Source organism: Apis cerana, linkage group LG1 (genome assembly GCF_029169275.1).
Source record: "Apis cerana isolate GH-2021 linkage group LG1, AcerK_1.0, whole genome shotgun sequence".
Classification (NCBI taxonomy): Eukaryota; Metazoa; Arthropoda; class Insecta; order Hymenoptera; family Apidae; genus Apis; species Apis cerana.
Window position 1 is genome coordinate 23,079,812 of NC_083852.1, and position 23,983 is coordinate 23,103,794.

The 23,983-nt window shown below is 41.2% G+C and overlaps 1 protein-coding gene across 4 annotated transcripts in view; it reads right to left on the reverse strand.

The window, feature by feature from the left end:
- Positions 1-23,983, reverse strand: part of LOC108002046 (glutamate receptor ionotropic, kainate 2) — a 191,366-nt gene that overhangs the window by 91,473 nt on the left and 75,910 nt on the right. For all 4 annotated transcript variants that reach the window (XM_017063419.3, XM_062087170.1, XM_062087169.1 and 1 more), the window contains exon 4: positions 7,570-7,754. In XM_017063419.3, the coding sequence (XP_016918908.2) occupies positions 7,570-7,754 (185 nt within the window). The remainder of the gene's footprint in view (positions 1-7,569; positions 7,755-23,983) is intronic.

Consider the following 23,983-nt stretch of genomic DNA (forward strand, 5'->3'; position numbering starts at 1 on the left):
CCAATATTTTATTCCTTACCGTGGACGATAATATTTTACTTGTGTCAATTTATCGTCGAATCCCCCTTAAAATTAATCCTCTCGATTAATTCGGTCAAGTTGTTAAGTCGTTATAACAGAATTTAAAGTTATTTTAACCGAGCACGAGGCTCAACTTCGGAAGACCTTTACTTTGTTGAAAGTGGCACGTGCATTGGTAAATTCATCGAATTCCTTTAACGGAGCTACAATGTAGATAAAGGATTGGAACGAGCAAGAAAATATCATAAATCACGCTGATGTTTCGAAAGAAGCATGCTAATGTGACAATGAACAGAAGAAATACGGGGAGGAAGAAACATAGCGTGTATAAACTACTATCCATAACTTCGCAGCTGCAAAAGGTAATTGCTGTCCACCATAAAAAAAAAAAAAAAGAAAAAGAAAAAAATTGGAAGATTTACCACGCTCCACTATCATCTTTATGATTCCATTCAACGTAATACCGCGACGTAACGTTAATAAACGAACGAAAGTTAAATCGTTGGTTACATAATACGTTAGAATATAAACTAAAGCGAATGGAATTTAAAGGGATTCGAACGAAGATAATAAAAATCGCGGCGAGGACAGAAAAGCCCCGTCGAAATGATCGGCGAATAAGCCACGGTAAATGACTAGCTCGCAAACTATTCCCCGGGGGATAGTGGAGGCAATCGGCTTTCAATCGAGGCCACGGTTGCTACGTGGTTCGTGTTCACCGCGTTCAATGCCGTTGATTAGTGACTACTTTCGAAAATAAACGAGAACAGCCCTGTGCACGTATCTCCTTTTCACGAGTGAAAGGAAGAAGGAGGAGGGGTTTGGAGGCGAGAACGACGACGAAAGGGGACGACGACGAGGCTAGAATGGGAAGGACTACAATATATAGCGGTTGATAGGAGAGAGAGTTGAAAGGAAGAAAAGGAACCGAAGGACACGATGCACCCTCGAGTAGCAACCACCTTTTCCACCGCGCACAAGTAACCGAATCGACCTGAAAGTGCTTATCGGTGGGACGCCACCACGTACACCACCGCCGTCGCCACCACCACCACCGCCAGCAGTGGATGCTGCGGATGTGTACGAGGATGTGAACCCAGTAACGAGCAAAGGCTCGAGTACGAAACGGTACAAATTCAATTTGAACGGCAACGTGCCGGCTGATTCGAACGATCGCCGGTATCCAAGGGAGGAGGAGAGACGGTCCATTATCGGGCAGAAGGAGAGCATCGTTAAATCATTGGCACCGGCCACCCGCCAATTCCGCTCCTCTCGTGGTTCATTAGAGCGGCGCGTGGATATATCGTCGCGCTGCGAAGCGGTCGCTGATTGTTCGTCGCCCGACAATCAGATTATCCTAACTTTTAACGGCCTGCAAGAACATTTCCGCCATCGCTGCCTTCATCTTCGCGAACGTTTCCTTCTTCGTTCGCCGCGAATTCGTCTCCCGTTTCGGGGTTGCTTTCGAATCTCGTCCAGGATTTTCCGATTGTCCGGATACGTTTTAAAGGGATTCGAGAGACATCTTGTAATTTGAAGATTAGGAGAATCGGGAAGATTTATTTGAGAAATTTCTAGGGTAAACTTTAATCCTCCTTTATTTCTCTTTCCTTTCCGTTGCTTCCTGTACTTCTCCAAGACGAATGGATGCGAGCGTAAGTAGCGAGGGGAGAAACAATATCAAATCCAGAAGGTAATCTCAACGGTCCACAACTGTGAAATTAGTGCAACGCGATTGCAAAAATCGGTGAGACGATGCTTTCCTCTCTGCCCCAACTGTTCCCAGGGATAATTATTAATTATTCCCAGGCAGACATTCGCGATATTCGCGGTCAGGATCGCGTAGAATTTCCAGCGGCGAAAGGTCGGAACGACGTCGAGACAACGTCGAGACGAGAAATTCCCGTGGAGATGAAATTTCGGTGTAGAATTTAAAACGGTTCGTTAGCACACCGCCCGGTTTTCGGCTGAATCTGCATGTGAGCCACGAGTGCTGCAAACCCACACACGGCTATACGCCGCTCTTGCTACTGTAAACACGGCTCCGAGTGCACTCGAGCGTAATACCGGACGATAGTCGATCATGTCAAAGGAACTTTCTTCGTCGAAAGTCTTTTGCCGGAAAACCCTGTTTTCCTCGATCGAACCCCCCTCCCCGCGAAACTGATTGCGTGGACGATGCCACTCGACCGGTATTACGACGGAAGAGGAAGTCTAATAAGCCGCATGTCCGAAACGCAAATAGCTTTGCCCGCGGCAAACAGTGGCGGCCAAGATTTTAAGACGAGGCCAGCCTCTGAGGCCAGGATAATATCTTAACGGCGATCGCGATGCCCGTTTTCATAATCCGTTATTTAAAAGCCCGCCAAACGATGTATTTTCCACGTCGTCTGGATTATCTGGAAGATACGTTGCGTCGAAAGTATTAGGAACGAATATCGATATTTGGAAATTAATTGAGCAAATTTGCACGCTCAGAAAGAAAAGAGAAGGAAAGTATTTTCTTTCGAGAGATACATTCTAATTAGGTTGAACCATATCCGATCGAACCATTTTTTTTAAGCAGATTGTAACGTGAAAATCGAAATGAATTATGTAAAGATGGTCTATCCGATTTGCGAAATTTCTCGCGCAAAAGTTTCTCCAAGTCTCTCGATTCTCTTTATGAAATTCATAAGCACCCATATTCGGCGAATTCTCACTTAAAACTTTTTTAAGTCTTAATATCCTTTGCGAAATTCTCGCTCATTGTTCTTTATTTCCCGAGTTTCCATACGCCTCTTTAATGGGAATATTCTCTCTTTTTCTTTTTTATCTTCTTTTCGATCTTCTCCGTTCAAATTCTTAAACGCTCTTTCCTTCCTCGCGATCTGAAGCGTTCAGATTCACACGTTCCGTCGATACAGAAATTCGAGTGATATCGATTAAAATGAACTCGTGAGATTGGAATTAAAAACGGAACGCAATGCAAAGTGAATAAAATAAAGGGTGTTCGCATCGCATTGCCCAGGATTTCGTATATAATTTGATCTTGTTCTCGAAGAAATTTCAATTAAGTCCGTCGGACGTTTGTTCCCTAAATCCTTATCCGTGAGACAAAGAAAGCGAAAATCACTGGCAAAGAGGTTTCAAACTTCAGAAAGGTTTTCAGAAAGAAAGAGAGAAAGAGAGGAGAGGGGGAGGGAGAAGGCGACAAACAAGCGATTCGTTGTTTGAAATCGTCGAATGCAAATTGCGCATCATCTTTTTATCTATCTCGAAAAGAGAATGCCCCTCTTCTAAGATTAACTTTCATCGAACATCACGCTCCCCCCTCCTCTCTTTAAACCGCATTACCGTTCTCAATTCCATCCGCAAATATTCCGTCAAATGAGCGCAAGAACTTCTTTGCTATCCCACTTTCCATCAACCGTAGCGCTTTTCCACCAACTCGAAAGCAACTACTTCTCTTCCACTCCCCCTCCACCACGGTCTAACATCTTAAGGGGGAAAAAAAGTGATTGGAATTACGTCGAAAGGGCGAGGTTCTTTTGGAATTAAAGGTGGGTAGCGGTTTCTTTCAACGTCTTCACTCCACTACAGAATATCGCGTTACCTTCGATCATTTCGATTTCTCCAAGTGCTTCCTTCCCCCGAGTGAAAAACATTTCGAGGGTCGAAAGGGGAGTCTCAACATCCTCCACGTAATCACGGGGAGCTACTTTCTCCCCGTTGAATTTTATATTTCTGTGGCAAGCTCCAGGAAGGAAGGAAGGAAGGAAGGAAGGAAGGAATGAGGGGGGAGGGGAAGCATCGACTGAGAAAACACGGTCAAAGGAATCACCTTGGTTGAAAACACCGCCAACATCCCACGAAGAGCCACTTCTCTCTTCCCTCTTGTAAACTTGCGAGGCCGCCGACCAAAAACGCAAAAAATCTGGCCGAGGACCGGCTACGAATAAACTCTCTCTCTTTCTCTCTTATTCGATTCCTGCCACTCGTTTTTTATCACGAGCCTGTTTCTTTTCTCGAGTCAAGGGAGAGCCGTGTTTCCAACGTAAACGAAGGACTTACGGCGGATACGATTTTCATAAATAGTCGAGGAGCCGGCAACCCAGGGAGTTGAATCCACCGACGTCACGTTTCCGGGACTTTTAATCTTGGAAATTTTAATCCTCGATTGATCCATTTATTATGCACTGTGCCGGCTCTCATTTGATTCGGAATACGCTTATGGACGTCGACGAAGTGAAGAAAAATATTAAAAAGAAGATGTATATTGCAAAATTTCTCTTTTCCAATGGAATTCTCTCATGCAAAGAATCGCTTTATTATTATTTCTCGAATCAATCTTTTACAAACTCAATTCCTTTCCATATTTCCATCGTTTCCCTCTCACAATTCTTTTTTTATAATCGTAAATACGAAAACAATCGTCGTACGAGAATTTTTTCACTGCGCGCTATTGTTCCAAAAAAAAAAAAAAAAATAGAAAAGATACAAGTACCAAAAAGGGGCAATGAAACATTCGCGTGCGACGAATAACGAAAGTGCTCGTGCAAAATGGCTCGGATCCGACAATGCTGGGAATAAATATCTCGCGTAAAGACTCGGTCACGAATAAATTTCGCCATATTCGAGACTGGAAATTGAAAAGAGATCGAATCTCGAAATATTTCTTAAACGTTGTATCCGGGAACCCGTTTTATCGTGCGGGTATTCAAAGAATTCGCGGTGTCGTTGCCCACCGTGCGTTGCGCGTGTTCATTCACCGATGTCTAACGCACGGCCAGAATTCAATTTCGTCGCGCGATGCGTTTAGGCTATAATTGAAATTCTTACTGTAACGCAGTAATTTGTGCGCTCTTTGTGCCGTGGCATTGCTCTCTTTGATCTTTCTTCTTCAAAGTCGGACCACGCAACCGGAAATCATCATTTATTGGTTCACGCTGCGCTATCGAAAATCGAGCCGCGTGGCAGATTAGAAATTTTTCCCTTTTTCCCACTTTGTCACGTACAAAGTCGGTGTCGGACAGAAACTTGATTGACCGTGGAACAATGCTCTGCTCTTCCCCCTTTTTCTCTATATTTTCCGTGTAATCATCCTCTCGAAAACGACTTTATCACAAGACATATATATATATATAGGAGGAAAAATAATTAACCCCTTCTTTCTTCTTTTTTTTTAATTTCCAGTTTCGAGCAACGTTTGATTTAAAAAGTATCGAATTTCAATTTCCCGCTCTTTCCAACGGTTTATGATTGTACATTTACTCGCTCGTCAAAAAGTTACACGCTACGTCGACTTTTGCTTTCGCAAGCAGCATCGTTCGTCGAAATTTTAACTAAAGAAAATCAGGAAAACTTGAAATAACGAGTTACAGATAAACATAGCGGCAACATCGAGATTCAATTTTTCTTACAAACATTTGTCAATAATTTGTCTTTGATCGCGCATAATATTCTATCTTTGGAAAGGGGGGAAGGGGAAAAAAAAGGTAAAAATGTGTATGAACACGAACGTGATCGCATAAAACGTTACAAACGCGAGGATAAATGGCTCGACGAAGGAAATAGCGAAAGAGAATAAATATTTCTCTACGAGACAGGATATATTTTATCGAAATATCGCGTTAATTTCCACAATCACGATCGGCCGTCGTTACCGCAACAGTTAACGTTAAGCTCTCGTTATTACTCGCTCTTTGTTCCATGAATATTCGTTTTAACCCATGTTTCAAAATTTAAAACATCCTGTTTTCACGGTAACATTCGGTTTTCACGGTAAAGCAATGTCAATGTTCAGCTTCCCCGTGTTTCGCCTGGAGATTTATATCCGCGAGCGGGTGTATTTCTGGTTTCGACTAGCGGCAGAAAATGCATAACTATAGAGAGAAGGAGAGAAAGAGAGAGAAAAAAGAGAGAAAACAGAGAAATAACAGGAAGAGAGAAAGAGAGGACGTCCTTTTTATCGTATCGTTTACATTAAAACGATCACCGTATTCAAGCCGTCGTATTAATTCTGTTTGCGTTCCACTTGTTCTCGTTGAAACGAACCTCGGCTTTTCGAACTTAAAACAATGATACGAGAGTCGATTGAAATATCGTTGCTCATAAAGAGATCGAATTGGAGCGAAAATATTCTATGGATGGAAGAAAAGAGGAAAAAAAAAAAAGGGAGAACTGGTGATAATAGTTCTAGTTATTTGTATCGTGTAACAATATTGTACGGTGGTTTGACAAAGGAGAGGAGAGTATATTTGTACGGTACATCAGTGGAGGCAGAGTAGAAGAAAGGATCTTAAGCTGCGAAGCTTAACTCGGATAGCATCGTCGTAAGCCATCATAAAGACCGAAATACGCTTTCTCCGAGTTAAAACATTTCTCTCTTACTTATTGCGCGGCTCGAAATATTTCTTTCTGATACAACTTTGCGTGGAACGAGTAAAATAAGATCACGCTCGATCCTCGAAAAGTTTAAAAGTTTACAGAAGGTAGACATAGACAGGTAAGTAAGAAAAGAGAAAGATCGCTTTTTGCTTTTTGCTTGCCGAAAAAGCGGGATCGTGATTCGAGGAAAGGAATCAATGAATCAAAAACGGAAACTTTTCGACGAGCATGTTGATGATAATTTATATAAAAATTGTCGATCGAGGAACGAGAAAAATCTTTGAATTCTAATTAGATGTTAGATTTTCCGATTGAACAAACTTTCTTTCAACACGCGGAAAACTGAAAGCAAGGACGAAGTCACGTCTCGTCCATAAACCGGTTTCCAAAGTCTTAACGTCGCACACGTTGCTTGTTTTCGCGGAAACTCAAAATGTTTCCATCCACGTTCGAATTACAACTTTCCCTTAATATCTTTGACAACCTCTTACGTCCACCAAGAAAATAAGGCTTCGAACTTGGAATATTCGATGGCATCGCGGGGAGGGAAATCTTGACCGGATGGAAGAGACAATAAATGGAACAGCGATGAAACGAAGGAGAAAAATACCACGTGGCGGGAATATTTGCGAATGGAAAATTTAGGCGAGGCTCTTTCCAAGATTTCGTACGCGGACGAGACGAGTAAGTCTCGTTAAGTCGAGAAGTCGCTTTCGCCAACTTTCCGTTCCAAACTTTCCGTTTATTAAGAGAAATTTGGAAACTTCTTCTTTTCTTCCAACTTCCTGTCAACTCGCATTTGCATCAACACGACGTAACTACGAGACTACTACCGTCCCGTTCTCAAAAATTCCTCCTTTCTCCATGTCTCCTTTAAAAACTTGTCCCATCTTCCACGATCCCGAGTTTTGCAAATTCCAAAACTTACAAACAATACGAAAACATAGATAGGAATAATCGTAATCAAAAATTACAGACGATAAAACGAAACATCGAACGAGTTTCATTGAAAGGCTCGAAAGAAAATCTACTCGCGGAATTAACGCAATTTGTGAAACTCGAGTCAAAACTCGACCGCGTTTCTCTCGCGTCGCGCTCATAACTCAACGAGAAACGCAGAAAAGGGGAGGATCTCTCCTCGAGGATCTCCCTGATGAGGGTATTATTCGGTGTACGTACCTTGGAGAGGGTGGTGGGGTGCGGGTAGAGGTTGACGAGACAGCTCTGCCGTCTGAGCCGGTAGTCCCAACGTGTCTCCAGATGCGGAATCTCCATGGTGTCGCAAATGCTCTGCACGTGGGAGGCGGTGTGCGCGCTCTGCGGCCCAAAAATCGCCGCCACCCCGCTTCGCAGCAAGTGGCACACTGAAATCAAACAACGGCCACCGTTACGCACACTCGCGCTCTTTATTTCCGGTTATTTGCAGTTTCCGTTTGCGCTGGATTATAACGATTTTCGGAAATTGGTCTGGAAAAATTCGATTTTTCCAAGGGACTTGCGGATTATAGAGTTGGGTGAAGAAGGGTGAGGATTTTTACTTCACCGATTTATTTGGAAAAGGGTAGGTATTTTTTTTTTAGTTGATAGGATAATTTCGAGAAGTTTTGAAGTGGAGGTAGAGCGAAAGAATTGGGAGTAATGATTAAATACGAAAATTCCGAATATTTTGAAACTTGTATTAGATATCGAGAACTTTTGTCAGAAATTCGAGTAACTTGGAAAATGTTCATCATAAACCAACCCATTCCGGTTGGATAATCCTTTAGCAAGCAATATAGGGGGGAGGAGGAAGGGAGAGGGAATATTTGAAATCGATGAAACTGCGTGAAATTTTACCGTTCGAAAGAATGAAATCACAAAATTTCAGATAGTAGCTATTCACAAAAATTGCTGTTTCAGCTCCTAAAAGGTTATATCGCGCAGCAGTCGAGTACTAAAATAAAGAGAACCATTCGCGATCGTATGATACCGAACCGAAAGATCTGCACCGCAGAAACGCATAACGTAACTACCGCTCGACCACCATTATCGATTAATCACCCAAATTCACGAAACTTCTCTCGTACAAACTTTCCCCTATATTCCGTTCCCCATCGAGTTGCGGAATTATCATGGCGTGTGGCAAACGAACCATCATTCAGATTATCCACCGATTTTTCCCTCCGATTTTCAATGTTGATTGCTTTAAAATAAATTAAATATTTAATTTAAACAACGCAATAAAGATATTTCGGATTAAGTTATTTGATGTTTCAAGTGTTTAATTTTTCATCGAATACTCCATTTCTACATTACAATTTACAGATTTCGGAAAATGCTGTCACATTCTTGTAAAATTTAGGACAGTACTCGTTCTGGGATTAAAACAAAAATTGTTTTCGAAATTTACAACGGTAAAAGATTGTACTCGAGCAAAAACAATTCAGTTTGAAAACAAAAATATCCGCTCAAAATGAAAAGTCGGTATTTATTGGTAATACAATCACAAATACGATTCGATCCTTCGAACCTTTCTCGAGCTCGACATACCACTCCTGATATGTTTTATTTTCGCGACACCTGGAAAGAATACTCCTCGATGGAAATCGAGGCAGCGTTAATTAACGAGGTAGCAAGGTAATCACGTTAATGCGCAACATGTTTAATACGTTTCATTACGCCGGCTACGAGAAAGCAGATTATCGAATGCCAGTCACTCGTAATTAGTCGCGACAGATAATATTTTATAATTGGATTCGTTCCACGCTTCCATTCGCTCTCCTTTCCTTTCCTTCCATTTCATCCATGCTTCGACTCGATATTTCCGCCCCTCCCCCTTTCAATTTTCCGGTTCGTTACTCGCGTTAATCTTGCAAGATTTCCTCAACGGCCTCTCTTTACCACCGTCTTGATTAATTATTAACACGCAAAGCCCGCTACGTCCCTTATTCAACTCCAACTCTTTCACCAGTCCTTTTAAAGATCCGAAAAAGGACCACGGTAATCCGCTATTAATGATAAACCAGTTTCATCTTTGCCGGCCAAGTTACTCGTAAATTGACAGATCCATTGAATTTTTTTTTCACAATATTTATAAATAATCCTCGAATTTTCTCTCTTCGTAATTTCGGTGCAATTTTAAATAGAATAGATACGTTGGAAGAACTTCGTATCGTTATATCTTCCATATTTTCAAATTCTTCAATTTGAATTACAACATAATCTCTTGAATACCTGAAAAACACAAATCCTATTAACAAATGCAAATAAACACTTTTCCGACAATATTCAAACCGTTCAACTTCTCGAATTACAATTACGTCCTTTTTCCTCGATCAAAATTCACGCGTTTGATCCTCGAAAACGCGTGAAAAAAGTGATTCCCTCTACCTTCGACGATGGGGAAAAATGAAGAAACGAAGAAGAAAGCAGATGGAATTTGAAACGGGCTCGAAACGAACGCAGCCCGAATCACGAAAACGCACACCCATGTCATCAAACGCTTTACCCATTTCTCCCCCGTTTCGATCATTTATTCGTGGAAAAGCCAGCTAAAGGGTTCTCCCCTGCAGCTCAGATTTCCACAAAAGGATCGATCAAGGTCTCCCCGTGGTGCTTACGTACCATCCTCTCTATAATCGCTCCGCAAAGTCAGCTTCCGAGGGGATAAAGGAAGGGGAGGGGAGGGTAGATATAAAGAGGAAAGAGAGAAAGTCGAATCCTCAAAGTAATACCGGACAACGCTCGAGGCGTTTTCAAAGTTGAGCCACGATATACGCGGCCCCGTATTGAAATTCTAGATGGAATTTCATTGGACGAAACCCCCGGGGCGAAATTCGCGAATCTGTGTACACTGTGTTCGAAAAACACGTATGGGGGATCCGCGCGTATTCGCTTCTCGTGTATTAATCGAAAAAGGGAGAAGTTTCGCGTTTATATTATCCCGATTGTTCGTTACGGGAAAGGGATAGATGGTTGGAAATGCGAAACCCGCGTTATATCTGTATTTATACGGAAATATACCGATGTATATTCGAGTCGACGGGTGGATTTTTCTCTTCGAAATGAACGATAAATAAAATATTTAAAGAGACTCGAATTGTTCCACCTTTATTATTATTATTTCTTTCATCATCAAGCTTCGAATCGATCGAATCAATGGCACAATTCGAATGATAATCTTTTCAAATATTTTATTCAAAGAATACACCGAGCACGGTTCATTGGAAATGTACACGCGAATTTTCATTTTCAGGGGGAAAAAGAACTTTTTCCCTTGTTCCGGAATATTTTCCTTTTTATACGAATAAATGCAAAGTATGGAGGGTGTTCTGTGTCCTTCGGAAGGGGAGGGAAAAAAAAATATTGAAAGAACAAACGGAAGAAAAGTTTCCAAGTAACTTTCTTTGCTCCTGAAATATTCCTTTTTACTTTGAGTATCTTGGAGAACTTGGAGAACCATATCTCGAAGACAAGGTGAAGATAAAGAAAAAGGCGTTTCAACGCGTGATCATCGTTCGAGCACGCGCGCCGAGGAAACGAACGCGATACCCTGATATATGCATTTTGCAACATATCCGCGGAAGAAATACGATACAGCTCGGAGCCAGACCACGTATTTCCTGGTTGGATCCAGTTGGTATCATCCTGGCTTTGCGAGTTGATAGGATTATCGCTTGCTAATGTATCAAAGCCAGTTGGCAAGCTGCGCGCAGCCTGAGACACACACCTACTCTATCCCTTTTGTTCCCCGACCAAAACTCCAGTTCAAATGCTTCTAACTCCTCGGGTTTCCCTCTAAACGACCAACCATGGAGTTGGGTAATTACAGGTGAACGATTCGATCGTCCAACTTCCAATTTCGCTCGTTTTAAAAAGAAACGTCAGGAAAAACGAATCATCGACTGGACACGGAATAATCGGGATGCTGATATCCTTATCCAAACGAAAAAACATCCCCATCATCTGAAAATAAGATACAATAGATAACAAAGGAAAAATTCCAAAATTACCTTTGAACTTGCAAAGATAATTCAATTCTCGAGAATAAAAGAGAATAAAAGGGAATAATTGGTAACAAAATTGCAATGTTCGAGTATCTTTTCTGAAAAGCACACATTCCCAAGAACAATCCGATAAATCGTCATCTCTCCCGCGAATATCATCGTGAAATGGCGTAAACTTGATCGTGTCGAATAATAATTCTAATATGTAATCCGGTCGGAGGGAGGCGGTGTTCGTGAATGGAATAAAAGGGGTGGGGTGAGACCGACGGCGAAATTATTACTTCCTGTATTATTCGAGCGGAGAAGGGACTGGAAAAGATACAATCCTTCCTGCCCAGGAAACGATACACGCCTTTATCCTCGGGAGGCTTCTCTCTCTCTCTCTCTCTCTCTCCGTCCTTTATCCATTTGAGTGTTTCGCTATGTCCGCCGGCTCTGAAACTCGTAATTCCACCTGCTTTCCCACCCATGGAACGGACCAACTCTTCTTCCTTATTCAAGATTAGGCCGTCCTTGTGTGCGTGCTCACCAACTCCAATCCTTACCTCCGTTTATCCTTAAGATTTTTCCGTCTTCGTTGATCCTTCCACTTTACCTCCCTCCTTCTTCCATCAACCATCCTTAAACTGGAGTACTCTCTAATTTTTATTCAAAACGGGCCGCGATTCGTACGTCTCTGCCGTTCGTTCCGTTCGACCGCAACTTTTCTTCGGAGACCACGAAGGGGAGAAGGATTTGGTAGATAATTAAAAAAAATTAGCGCCAACGTAGTTTCGACTTACTTTTGAAATTAACGATTAAGATCAATCGATTGGATTCTTTCGAGAGATTTAAAGCAAGTTCTGGGAAATGTCTTCGAAAATTTTCTCGATAAAATTTTGCGGCGTCTATCTTCGTAAAATCCTTTAAATATCCGTAATAGCGAACGATACGACCACGAAAACATCATCATTCCCTGGCCAATGGATTATATAGCGCGGTTAATAGGGTAGTTCATTTCGCGTGATGGAAAGAGAGAGGGGGTAGGGGAGACAGGAAAGGGGAGAAGAAAGAGAGGAAATGGAAGGGTGAATGAGCGGCCGTTCCAGACATTTATAGCTTCTACCCTATTGAGTCTTGATCGGTAGCTCGATTGGAAAAGGTATCCCCGATCGAATGCACGCGTATTCGTGCCTTTAAAAACTCGAAAACTTGTTGTCGTCTCGGAACAACTGTGCATCGACGTGAAACGGCTGATCCCCTTTTCTTTCCAATAAGCAAAATTCTCCGTAAGAATAATCATTTCGAAATGCGTAAATCTTTAAACGCGAGGCGAAAATCATTCTCTTTCCTCTCTCTCTCTCTCTTCGCTCATAAACATGGATTCTTTTTACATTTTCGAGAATACATCGTCATCCTTTTTCAACCAGCATCGTTCGCAACCGACTCTGGCATTAGCTAATAAATAATCGAACAAAAGAATGTTTTCTCTTCGACCTGATTAACGACCAATTACTATTCCCGAGCAATAACGAACACGAGCAGCAACGATGAATATCATATCTCGTCTCCCCCTCCCCCCATGAGTTTTCGCTCGACGCAAGAGGGAGCCGCGGAAAATGCAAACTGGGTCCACCGACACACAGGTGCGACTCCGTGCACCGCCGCAGCATCCGCCGTACCCTCGAAACGTATATGCGCGGTGCGGTTTATGGAAATTTACACATAAAACCGCGATAATTTTGTAACACGCGGCACGAGGGGGAGGAAGAGAATGGGGGGAGGAGAGTTGCCTAACCGAGGACTTCCGGCTATCGCCGTAAAGTTTCGCCAGCCCATTTCCCCTCGGCCATTTACCGGCCGACGAGTAAATTCTGATTAAATAATAGCAATTAGCAGCGACGATTAGATCCCTTCAAATTTAATACGGCGCATAATTAATCGCGCGTTATAATTTTCGAAGAGATCGAATTTACGATTTAATTCGTAACGAGTGAAAAAAAATAGTTTTCTTCTTCGTAGATTCGTATCCCGTAAAAATTGGATTAAAGAAGAAAAGAAATTGTTACATAAGTTTTGATTCAACGGGATATACACGGATGATGCTATTTCACGTTTCCTTTGATCGAAAGCGTTCAAAATTTCACCACGATGTGCTTTAATAGATTCGTTTGATTTAATTCCGTAACGCGTTTAAAATACGTTGGTTAAAAGAAATTTATTATATTTTATAATTTTTAATTCGATGTTATCTTATATCCCATTCCCCTTTGACGCTCAAATTTGCTGAAAATGCGTTTTATCAAATTCGTTTAATTTATGCCGTACACTAAGAAACAGCGCGCGATCGTTATTGAACTAAACAGGAAAAATTATCGATTGAATATAAAATTTTATCTGCCCGATAACGTCGTTTGTCTCGCGAGTTTCGTGCGATCCTCGAAAATCATCATCCCCTCGTTTTATTCGAAACATTTTACGCTATAAATAAATCAAGCATCGAGAAAGATTTAGGAAATTACTCGATCGACGAGGGAACAACTCCCTCGATCCAATTTTCCCCTCACGTCAGAGAAATATCATCGTTCGGGGATTAAACGATCGCGTTCCCGCCTATTACCGTGAAAAACGTGTTCTCAATTTTCAGTAATGCGGTGAAATCGGCCCCGATGCGCACAGGATAGTCAACATCGATATCGAGAATGAGTTCTCGTAGGAAAAATTACACCTTGAACGCGTCCGAGGCAACGAGAACGCGATATCTTTCCGCACGCTCGAATAAATACACTAACCGCGGAATAAATTCAATTCCCCATTTTGTGCCGTTCACAATAACCGGCTCCATCCAATTCCCGCGTCTAAGATCTATTCACGTTGAAAAACTTGATTCCTGGCTATATACCATTTCGAATCGATCATCAAAAAAAAAAAAAATCGATCACCAAGCAAAAAGAGAGAGACAACTTGCTCTCGTCACGACCGATGCGAGGGAATCCTTCTTATTTATCCACGAGACAGGAGCTTATGCTAATTCGAGCAATTGAACGATATCCGGTATGATATCCATTTCAGTTTAAGTTGAAAGGGGATGCCATAAACAGTCTCGAGAACTGTGCGTTTAATCTCTTCGCGACGAGTATCAAATTATCCTTTTAATCTTCCTTGCATAACCGACTATTGAAACGAAACAGCGAATTGTTTCTTTGCACAGAGGCAGAAGTCTGTTCTTGAGCGATGGATATGTAAATTTGATCCAAGGATCGATGAAAATTCTTCGAAAGATATTTTTTCCTTCTTTCTAGACGAAGCGTGATACGAGTATCATACGAGAGATGATTAGATAATACGTAATAAAGAAAATGAGAAAGACGTTTCGAAATGGTAATAATAACAATGAACGTTTCGTCTCGTACGAGGAGATTTAATCGCGTTTTACGAGAGAAAGACTTGATTAAATGGATTTACGTTCAACCATTCAGATTTGTCGAGTTGCTCGAGACGTGATACGGCTCCTTGTCACGAGCCCACGGCTTGGATCGATAACGCGTCTTTCTTAAACGAAGCGGCCATTGTCACGCGAGGACGTGTTTTATCTTAGAGCGATCCCCGCCGATAAAGCAACGCGATGAAGGCAGGGAAACGAACGAGGGGACCTCGAGGACGAAACTAATTTCCTCTCGACGACGCTGTCAGGAATCAATGTTTCGTTTTTCATCCCGTTTAACGGTCCCCTTCTTTTTCAAAGAAACTACAATACAAAACTCGAAAGATGGAGAAATGGGAAAGCGAATCGCAATTTGTCGAGTCGTTCCATTGGATCGTAGCAACCGATACACAATCGAGCCGAGGATGTTTGATGAATATACTTGAAGAAATGTATATGCACGATGTAAAAATTAGATTAGAGCGAGGAAAACAAAAACCCTAAACGTTTTCCTGTAATTTCGTCCGAATTATGTGGTTTGTCTCCGAAGCGAGTGAAAAAGTGTAAAATAAAGGAGAAAGAATTTACGAGTGTTAAGATATATTACGCGGAAGAACGTGCTCGTAGAAGTTAGACCGGTGATAAAAATTGTCGAGGAAAGTCACGACTCGTATTTTTTCTTTTTTTATCCTGTACAAAGATATTTTATTAATAGAGGAACGTAACCAATCCTTTCTCCCTGTTTAATTATTTTCCATCGTTACTCTGCGATCGCCAGCAACGCATCGACAATTCGAAACCGTCGCATTTCACCGAACGTCACGTATCAAAATTACAAACTACGTCCACGTGTTTGTGAGTAACGCGCACGAAGAACGTAACGTAAAAAAAAAAAAAAAAAGAAAAAAAAATATGAATGAAAATCAGTGAGTACCATTTTCCTGCTATGATTTTATATGTTAGAACAAGAGGGAAGCTTTGACGCGCGGATGGAAATTAGAGCACTCTTTCATTCGAAATTAAAAAGAATTTTATTAAATTTAATTCACCTTTGAAAAGCATCCTTCTCGCTCTCTCTCTCTCTCTCTCTCTCTCTCGGTATTTGCCGAGTAAACTTGAAATTTTTCCAGATCTAACGAATAATCCTCACGTTTTTAGCCGAATTACAGAGTGAAACGTGTTTGACAAGGATTTAGCTAGACACTTTTGAAAGGGGAGAAGCGCGTTTATGCGGTCGAAGAAAGGAGACGTTTTAAAAATCGCTGCCAGCGGGTTCACGAATGCGGATACACGTACAAACTTCCACTCCCTCTCCCCTTTCTCTTCACTTTCACCCTTTCCTCCACGTTCATTATGACATAAACGCGCACGTTACACGCTGTTGTTTGAAATTTCGAAATTATCCCAGCTTTCTTTTTTCTTTTCTTTTTTTCTTTTTTCTTTTTTTTTTTATCCCAGCCTTTTCCCGACGCGATAAAATACGGCTCGCCTAGCATTGTAACGGGATAATTGGCCGAACAAGCGCGACAAGTTCTACGAGCGTGATTTCTCGATGAAAGGGATAAGAGTTGAAGGCACAGTAACGACGGTTGATAGCTATTATTCGAAAAATAAGAGGAAAGTTTGAAAGCTTCTCTAATTAAAAAACTTCTGATTAAAATATATCAGTGACGATGGAACGAAGAGGAGAGGCTCGTAAGTGGAAACGGACCAACCCTCGTTTATTTTTTAACATCCACTCGATAATAATCAAAACTAAAGAGAATTCATCGAATTGATTCGAGCTCTTTCTCTCTCTTTCTCTCTTTCTTTCGATCGAACGAAAATTTCTTTCAAAATTTACGAAGCGACGCGACACTTGGCACGCGATTTCACTTATCAGAATCTCTCCAGAGAAAATTCCTTCTCCCGCTTGATTCGAGCCTCGTAGTGATGTGAAAACGTTCAACGATTTTCTCGGAAGCGATCCACGGTGAGATGAAAAAAGGAGGGGGAAAGAGAGAAAAAGAGAGGGAGAGAGAGAGAGAGAGGTGGCTCGATGTTCCATTTTCCGTATAAATTCAACTACGATAAAAGGAGGGAAACGTCGCGTGCACGAGAAACGCACAAAGAAAAACACGCCCAGGGCTAAATAATATTACGATGACTAAACTTCATTCCGTTTCCATATCGCTTACTTCGTCAGAATTGCTTCACGGACAAGCTAAGTTTCTCCACCGTCTTATCGCGGAAACAATTTAATTCTTATCTGTTCTATTAAAGAAGGTTGGAACTTGATCCCAAATTTTCCTTGAAGGAGAAACAGGATATCATCGCGTACTGTCTCGATACTATTGAATGAACCCATTGCTCGAGCATTCTTATTAATTTCTCGCTTTGAAAAAACGAACAAGGAACGTTATTGAATCCAGATATTATACGCGTATCGAAAACGTGTGATGCGTCGTATTGGGAGAAAATTTTGGAATTTTCGTACGAGCGTAGAGCGAAAAATGATTTGTATTTTGATATTTCGATCGAGCATGGAATAAAATGGGAACGATGTAATTGGGAATGGAACGTGTCACAATTATTGCCTGCAATTGGTATTACTGCCCCGGGTTTATATTTTACTCAAGTTAAACTTAATTGCTTAAATTGATGTGGATAATTGAAAACGAATTCATTAAGAGACAATGCGTATCACCGGTAGAGAAAAAATTTTTATATGACTAGCGGAACATAAAAATATGGGAAAATTATTTCCTCGTATAAATCAACGTTAGCCAGGCAAGTTATTTTAAATGTCACCGTATTTAGAATATAATTTCACAGAGAACTTCCCCACGCGAAATTTCGACGTACAAAAATGAATTTCCGCTTATTCTTTTTTCATTTTTTTTTTTCTATAAATCTCCGTTACAAAAACTATCCTGGATAGACGGGATTTCTCCCCCTCCCCCCCTCAAAGTTTGGATAAACTGAAGCCGGTCCGCGTGTCAGCAACAGTCGATCGTAATTTAATTTCCAAGATATAATTCCAAACCGTGAGAAGACGATCAAAACTTGAAGGACTTGGACGAAACAACAAAAGTTCAATTAACCGGAAACTTAAGCTCTGTTTTCTCCGCAAACAGAGAAGATAACACCGTTCGATAAACGGTCTCTTCATCCTCAGTTTCAAACTCGCTTCTCTCTCGCAAACGAGATTTCTTTTAAAAAAAGGAAGAAAGAAAAAAAAATGATTCCATATATGTCACCAAGTTTCCATAAAATCCATCTTCCATCTACTCAACCGCGAATCTTCTCCTCCTCGCGACTGGTCAACTCTACGAACGACTTCCACTCTTATCGAGAGCACCTGGGAAGAATGTCATCTCGAGCCAATTTGCATTCGAACGTGGCCGCGAATTACGGGCCTCTTTCCGTCCCCTCCTCGACCGCGACATCATCTTTGGCGAGGGATATCGTGAAACGTCGACCGGTGCTCAAGTGCTTCTCAATGCACCGATATATACATACATATATATATATATATATACCGGATCCCATAAACGGCTCAACGTTACGCGCCTCTTCCTCCTCCTCCTAGTAAGAATGGAATGCGCCAGTTTTCTTGCAACGATCTCTTAAATCCATTGGATCCGCTCGAAGCGGAGAACCAGTCGCCACTATCAACGTCTATGAATCGAGAAGGGGAAAACGATAAAATCGTGAGCGATGAGATAGTGGACGACGCGTCGACGACGGAGGCGGCCCTCGTTTACGTTTCGAGATTATAATTCGGGAGCCATGTCTCTCCAACCATATGGTGATTTACGTGGCGCATGGTTGGAGGATCTGCCTTTTTCTCTGCCAAGAGCGTGCCATTTCGACGCGGATGAAAGACACGGGCGTTTCAGAAGAGCGGACATCAACTCGACCCGCATATGAGAGTACATAACTCAGCACTTGTGCACGATCGAATCGGTATTGAATTTTCACCCGTCCTTTTTTCTTCATCTTGGAACTTTGATTGGACAGGTCTCCTTAAATCGCGCGAGAAATTTTGAGCAATTAACGGGAGGATTGAATTAAGTAATTTTTTTTAATTTAGGATATTGATAATAGGAATTTTTGTTTTTTTTTTTGGAATAAGATGAGACTACGATATAAGGTACAAAGAAAATTACGGTATAATTTGTGGGGTATTTTTGAAAATTGAGCAAATCTCAAATTTTTCTCGTTTCGTAAATTTTTCCTGTGAATCAGGAGAAGTGAACGATAAAGATTGGATTTTTGGGGTAACGTGGTGGGTTTTTGTATCGGGGAAGGTTGAATATTAAGGGTAGCAAGACGTAACTTAAAGAAGTTACTTCCTCGCGTCAAATATGTTCTTCTTCCGGAAACGGGAGAGCTTTAATTTAATTCGTTCGAATTGGTTTTCCCTTTTCTCGAGGATAATATATCGCGACTTTGAAATTGGAAACGGTTTCCTCGAAACCGTTCCCCTTTCATTAAATTGCACAACGTTGCTTTTAAACGAAACTATAGGTGGTCGTGGAATATTTCTTATCTCTTACGTATATACCAAGTTTCAGACAGAAACGTTAATCAAAGTGCAACTTCTTTATCTATATACCCAACCCATATTACGTTCTCTGATTCAAATTTAATGAATCGTGTTTGCGCATATTCAAGAATCTAAAGAATCCAATTCGAAATAGTTTCCTTGCTTAATAAATTATCGAGTAACATTTCGATCGCTTTCAATAAAATCAAAATTTATTTATTTATACATTACGCAATCTTGCATACGAGAGGCCAATTTTTGCGCGAAATCAAAAAAAAAAATTAATAAAATCCAGGCGTAAAAGAAAAATTTCACGTGTGCCGATTAAATTGCATTCGGCCAAGAAAAGTTTCGAAAGAAAAAAGAAACGAAGCGATCGACTCGCGCACTCTCGAAACAAGCACAATCAGAGAAAAACAAAGACAAAGAGGTTACTTATCGCGATGTGTCGTGCGCCATCCTAAACCACCCTCTCCACCCGTTGCCTGGCAAACAAGGGGTCGCTCGACTGCTGTTGCGAGTCCATGAAATAAAGACGGTGGATCTCGGTGCTTGCCTCTCGTAATTTCTTCCCGCAATGGCCGAAATGATAAGATTTTATTGGCGAATCGTCTCGCTCAATGCTCCCCACTCCCCGTTACGCATCCTCGTAGCATCGTCGTCGTCGATGCAATTAGAATAAAATCCTCGTTAGAAGCATACGGACAAATTCTTCGGACCGTGATTTCCGATACAATGGCCGGCGATAATATCGGTGGAGGAGAGTGCGTTCAATCGACCATGTAGATTCGAAGGAACACCGCTCGATTATACCACGTCTTGTGTGTGTGTGTGTATATATATATATATATCGTGCAGTGGCTATTGAATTTGAGATCGCTGAAACTTTTCAATGTTTTCGTAATGTAATGTCGTAATGTAGATTCTTGAGAATAGGGGGACGAAATGGATGAAAGGAGAAGAGCGTTCTTCTAAAAAAATACACAATTGTTGCCCAAGATACGGTCTCCTTAATTCTATCCAACGATACATTTAACGCTACGCGAGGATAAAAATAATACGTAAAAGTATAAATACCGCTTCTTCTCGCGCATAATCGGTTTCGTTGAACAAAATTTCGCGAAAATTAATAATAAGCAAAGATATGACACGCGCGATAGATCGAAACAAAGCAAGTCTTTCAACGATAAATCCACGCTGATAACAAAATTTCCCCACGTTTCTCGGGGACTCGATAACGAAAGACTGGCTTCGCAGTGGCAAGCTCGTGCTCGACAATCGAACTACATCGTGTTAAAGCTCGGCTCGTCGTTTTCCAGGGGAAGAGGAAAATATGCGAAAGGAAGAACGAGACGGAATAACAGTCGCGTTTCCCGGCACGACTCCCAGGAAGCAGGAGTAACGAGCACTTGCACAGAGCGCTCCTCTGTTCTTAGGATAAAGTTCGTCTCCGACCGCCTCTTTATTTCCACTTGGCTGCTGCCTGTCTCGGATACCGCCGCTCCGTTGCGCTCTCTTTGCAAATAGATGTCTAAACGCGCGTACACCGCCGCTGTCGTAAACAGTTTCGACCCAGAGAGAGAGAACTCCACGGGTGAAAAGGTGCGATATTTGGAGAGGCTTGGGTTCTTGAGGGTTCTGCATGTCGTGAATCGAGCGAGTTGCACGCGGCAGGAGGAGGGAAGTAACGGTTTTGCACGAAATTGCTGTTTCCACGGCGCGTTGCAGCGTGAAGAGAAGAAGGCCACCGGTGGAATTGGTTTCTTTGATTTTTCTCAAGCTTGGAGAATGGTTTTTGTCTCGAATTTATATACGTTGAAATTGACGAAATCTGCTCCTCTTAACGCGTTGAAGTATTCGATTAAAAAATTACTGCGTTTTTTTTTTAAACAAATTATCCAAGCGTAATTCGGAGAAAGAGTTTTAAAGCTGCGTCGAAACGATAATCCTGTAATATTTATAACGTATCGAATCTGTCGCTTCGACGATAAACGGGAAAAGCGAGATTGACGCATTGACAGGCGAAACGTCGAGGCGAGAACACACTCGTAAATCGACGATTAGAACGAATTTAAAGGAAAGGAAAGAGAAGTTTACGGGAGAAATTTATTCGCAGTTATTGAATCCTTCCGTTTGAGAGGGATCCAAGATCACAAGTGAAATATCAAAAGTATATATATATATATATATATATCTCTGAATAAAGTATCGAAATCAAAATGGAAACGGCTCGAATAGTGTATTTCGAGGGAATAAGAGGTTTACGCTCGAGTCATATTACAGCCGGTGAATATTCAAAATTAAGTTTCCATCACGAAGAAAATTCCATCCCCGAGACACGTCTCCCTCGCTTGGTTTACATCGTTGAATTTCAATTTTCGCGAGCTATATTGCGGTTTAATCCGCGTTCGTCGCGTATTCTCTCGAAAACTCCACCACCGACGAGCACGCCGCAACAAAAAAAAAAAAAAAAAAAAAAAAAAAAAAAAAGAAAACAAATAAATAAAATTCAACAATTGGAAAAATAACGAAGAATCGAGGGGATCCAATGGACGATGATAAATATAAGCCGATGGTGAAAGATTTAATGAAAATTCGACGAGACAAAAACGCGAAGAAAGGAATGGTATACGGCTTTTTTCATATTCTTCGTCCTCTTGATCAAACCTGCGCCCCACATTTCTCGTAACTCGTCAATGGTTAATAACGTGTCGTTCATTCTACCGTTCGATAAATCAAATGATCCCCGAAATGGAAACTTCCACCTGGACAAGTATCTAACTTTCGTTCTTCTCGTTCCAGCATGGCTGTAAATTTAAACTGCAATACTAACCGATGATTTATTATTATATTCGCGAGTTTATGCCCTCTTCAATCGCAGTTTCGGATATTGGACAGATGCTGGCACGTATTTTTCAGTTTTAAAAATCTTTGCACCTTGATCCAACGAATGATACATGCACAAACGAATCAATCACACATTATGTATATTTAAATTACGACTTAAGAGACAGTTTTATATATTTACATGTCTGAGACGCGAAGATCGAATTTAGGACGAGAATCGAGTCAAATATTTTGCCAACAAGTCAAAAGCGTACGTATTTGAATGGAATTCGTTCGATGCCTGCACCGCGCCATTCTACGAATGTTTGAATAATAATGGCGGTTATGCCGAGTATGCGAAGGAGGATGAAAATTAGCAACATCGGAACAGTCAGCAGTATCGGTTTTCCAATAAGCACGACTGTGATGCAGCAAAGCTACGTTTGTTACCGCATGTTGCCAGCCAGTTGTTGTTTTCTATACAAAGGTTTTCGGCTTTGATAAACTGTCCCCCATATACAAAACGCTACTCTATAATAATTAATGCAAATTTTGACACACATCGTTCGATAAATCCAAATCTAATTCATAATAACAGAGATGATAAATCAGTTATACGAAATCAGTTTTGTATCTTCCTTCCTTTTGATATACGCGCGTATATTGTAATACATCATTCGTTTGATTCGTAACTACGTACCCATTTGACGATGCACTAACGATAAATGTTACTGGTAAGTAAATCATTGACGAAATTGTCTCGATACTGCTCGTTTCTATTCGTGGGTGTGTATCATACAGAAAAGTGCGTGTAAAAATTGGCAAAGGCAATACAATATATCCTCTCTCCACGAAATGAAAGAGGGCGAGAGATGCTGCGTACGCGTTTATGCGGAATTTTCACGGTTGTTGCCGCGACACGGACTATGGCTTATAGATTTTACGAGCCGAGACTCGTACAACATTGTAAGCAGAGTGCTTATTTACTCCACGGCTCGTTAATTCTCGTTCGAGTAAAATATAAGCACGGCCATCGTGCATCTACGACCGATACTGCCTCACAGTTTCTCTATGGCCGCGACGGAATTACAATATTTATGCGCGTATCGATAATTTTATATCGGCATAGGTAGCATTTTCCTTCGAAACTGGCGCCACGTCAAAATGGCGGCTGAAAGATCCCAAGTCCAACCTTTTTATTCGCGCTTCCCAACGTTGGTAAAGCAAATTGACGTACGTACGATGATGCGTTTGATGTCGAAGTACGTCATCCGTATTTTTTCTTTTTTTCTTTTTTTTTAGTTAAATTTGTTTTAAAATTTAACCACGTTCGAAGCGTGGCGTAAAGGCGATATGGATTCTCTTGGAAAAAAAAAAAGTGGAATTATGAAAAATCTGATTTTTCTTTCGCAGTTACAATGTTCGGTACAATGTTCCCATCAATGCGTGCAATCATTTCAGATTTCGCACGTTTTTCACCAATACGCAATATTATATTTGCTAAAAAATCGATATCGGGGGACTCTTTTCGATTTTCGACGTTGAGTGCATTAATTCGGATGGGTGATTTTTTCTTTTTTTACAGAAAGATCTTTTTGTAAAAAAAAAAAAAAAAATCACAGCGCGTATAGTTCCGCGAGTTTCATTGTTGCACAAACGCGTCAACCGGGGAATTATTCGTTTACCGCGATATATTTCAACGCGAGATTACGCCCTAGTTTGGGTTCTACTTTTTCCTGTGCAAATTACCACAACATGGTTTCACGTATGTATTACCATACCATACGAAGAGGAAGGAACAATGCTCGTCGGTGGAATACGTTCCTTCTCCTTTTTTTTCTTTCTTTC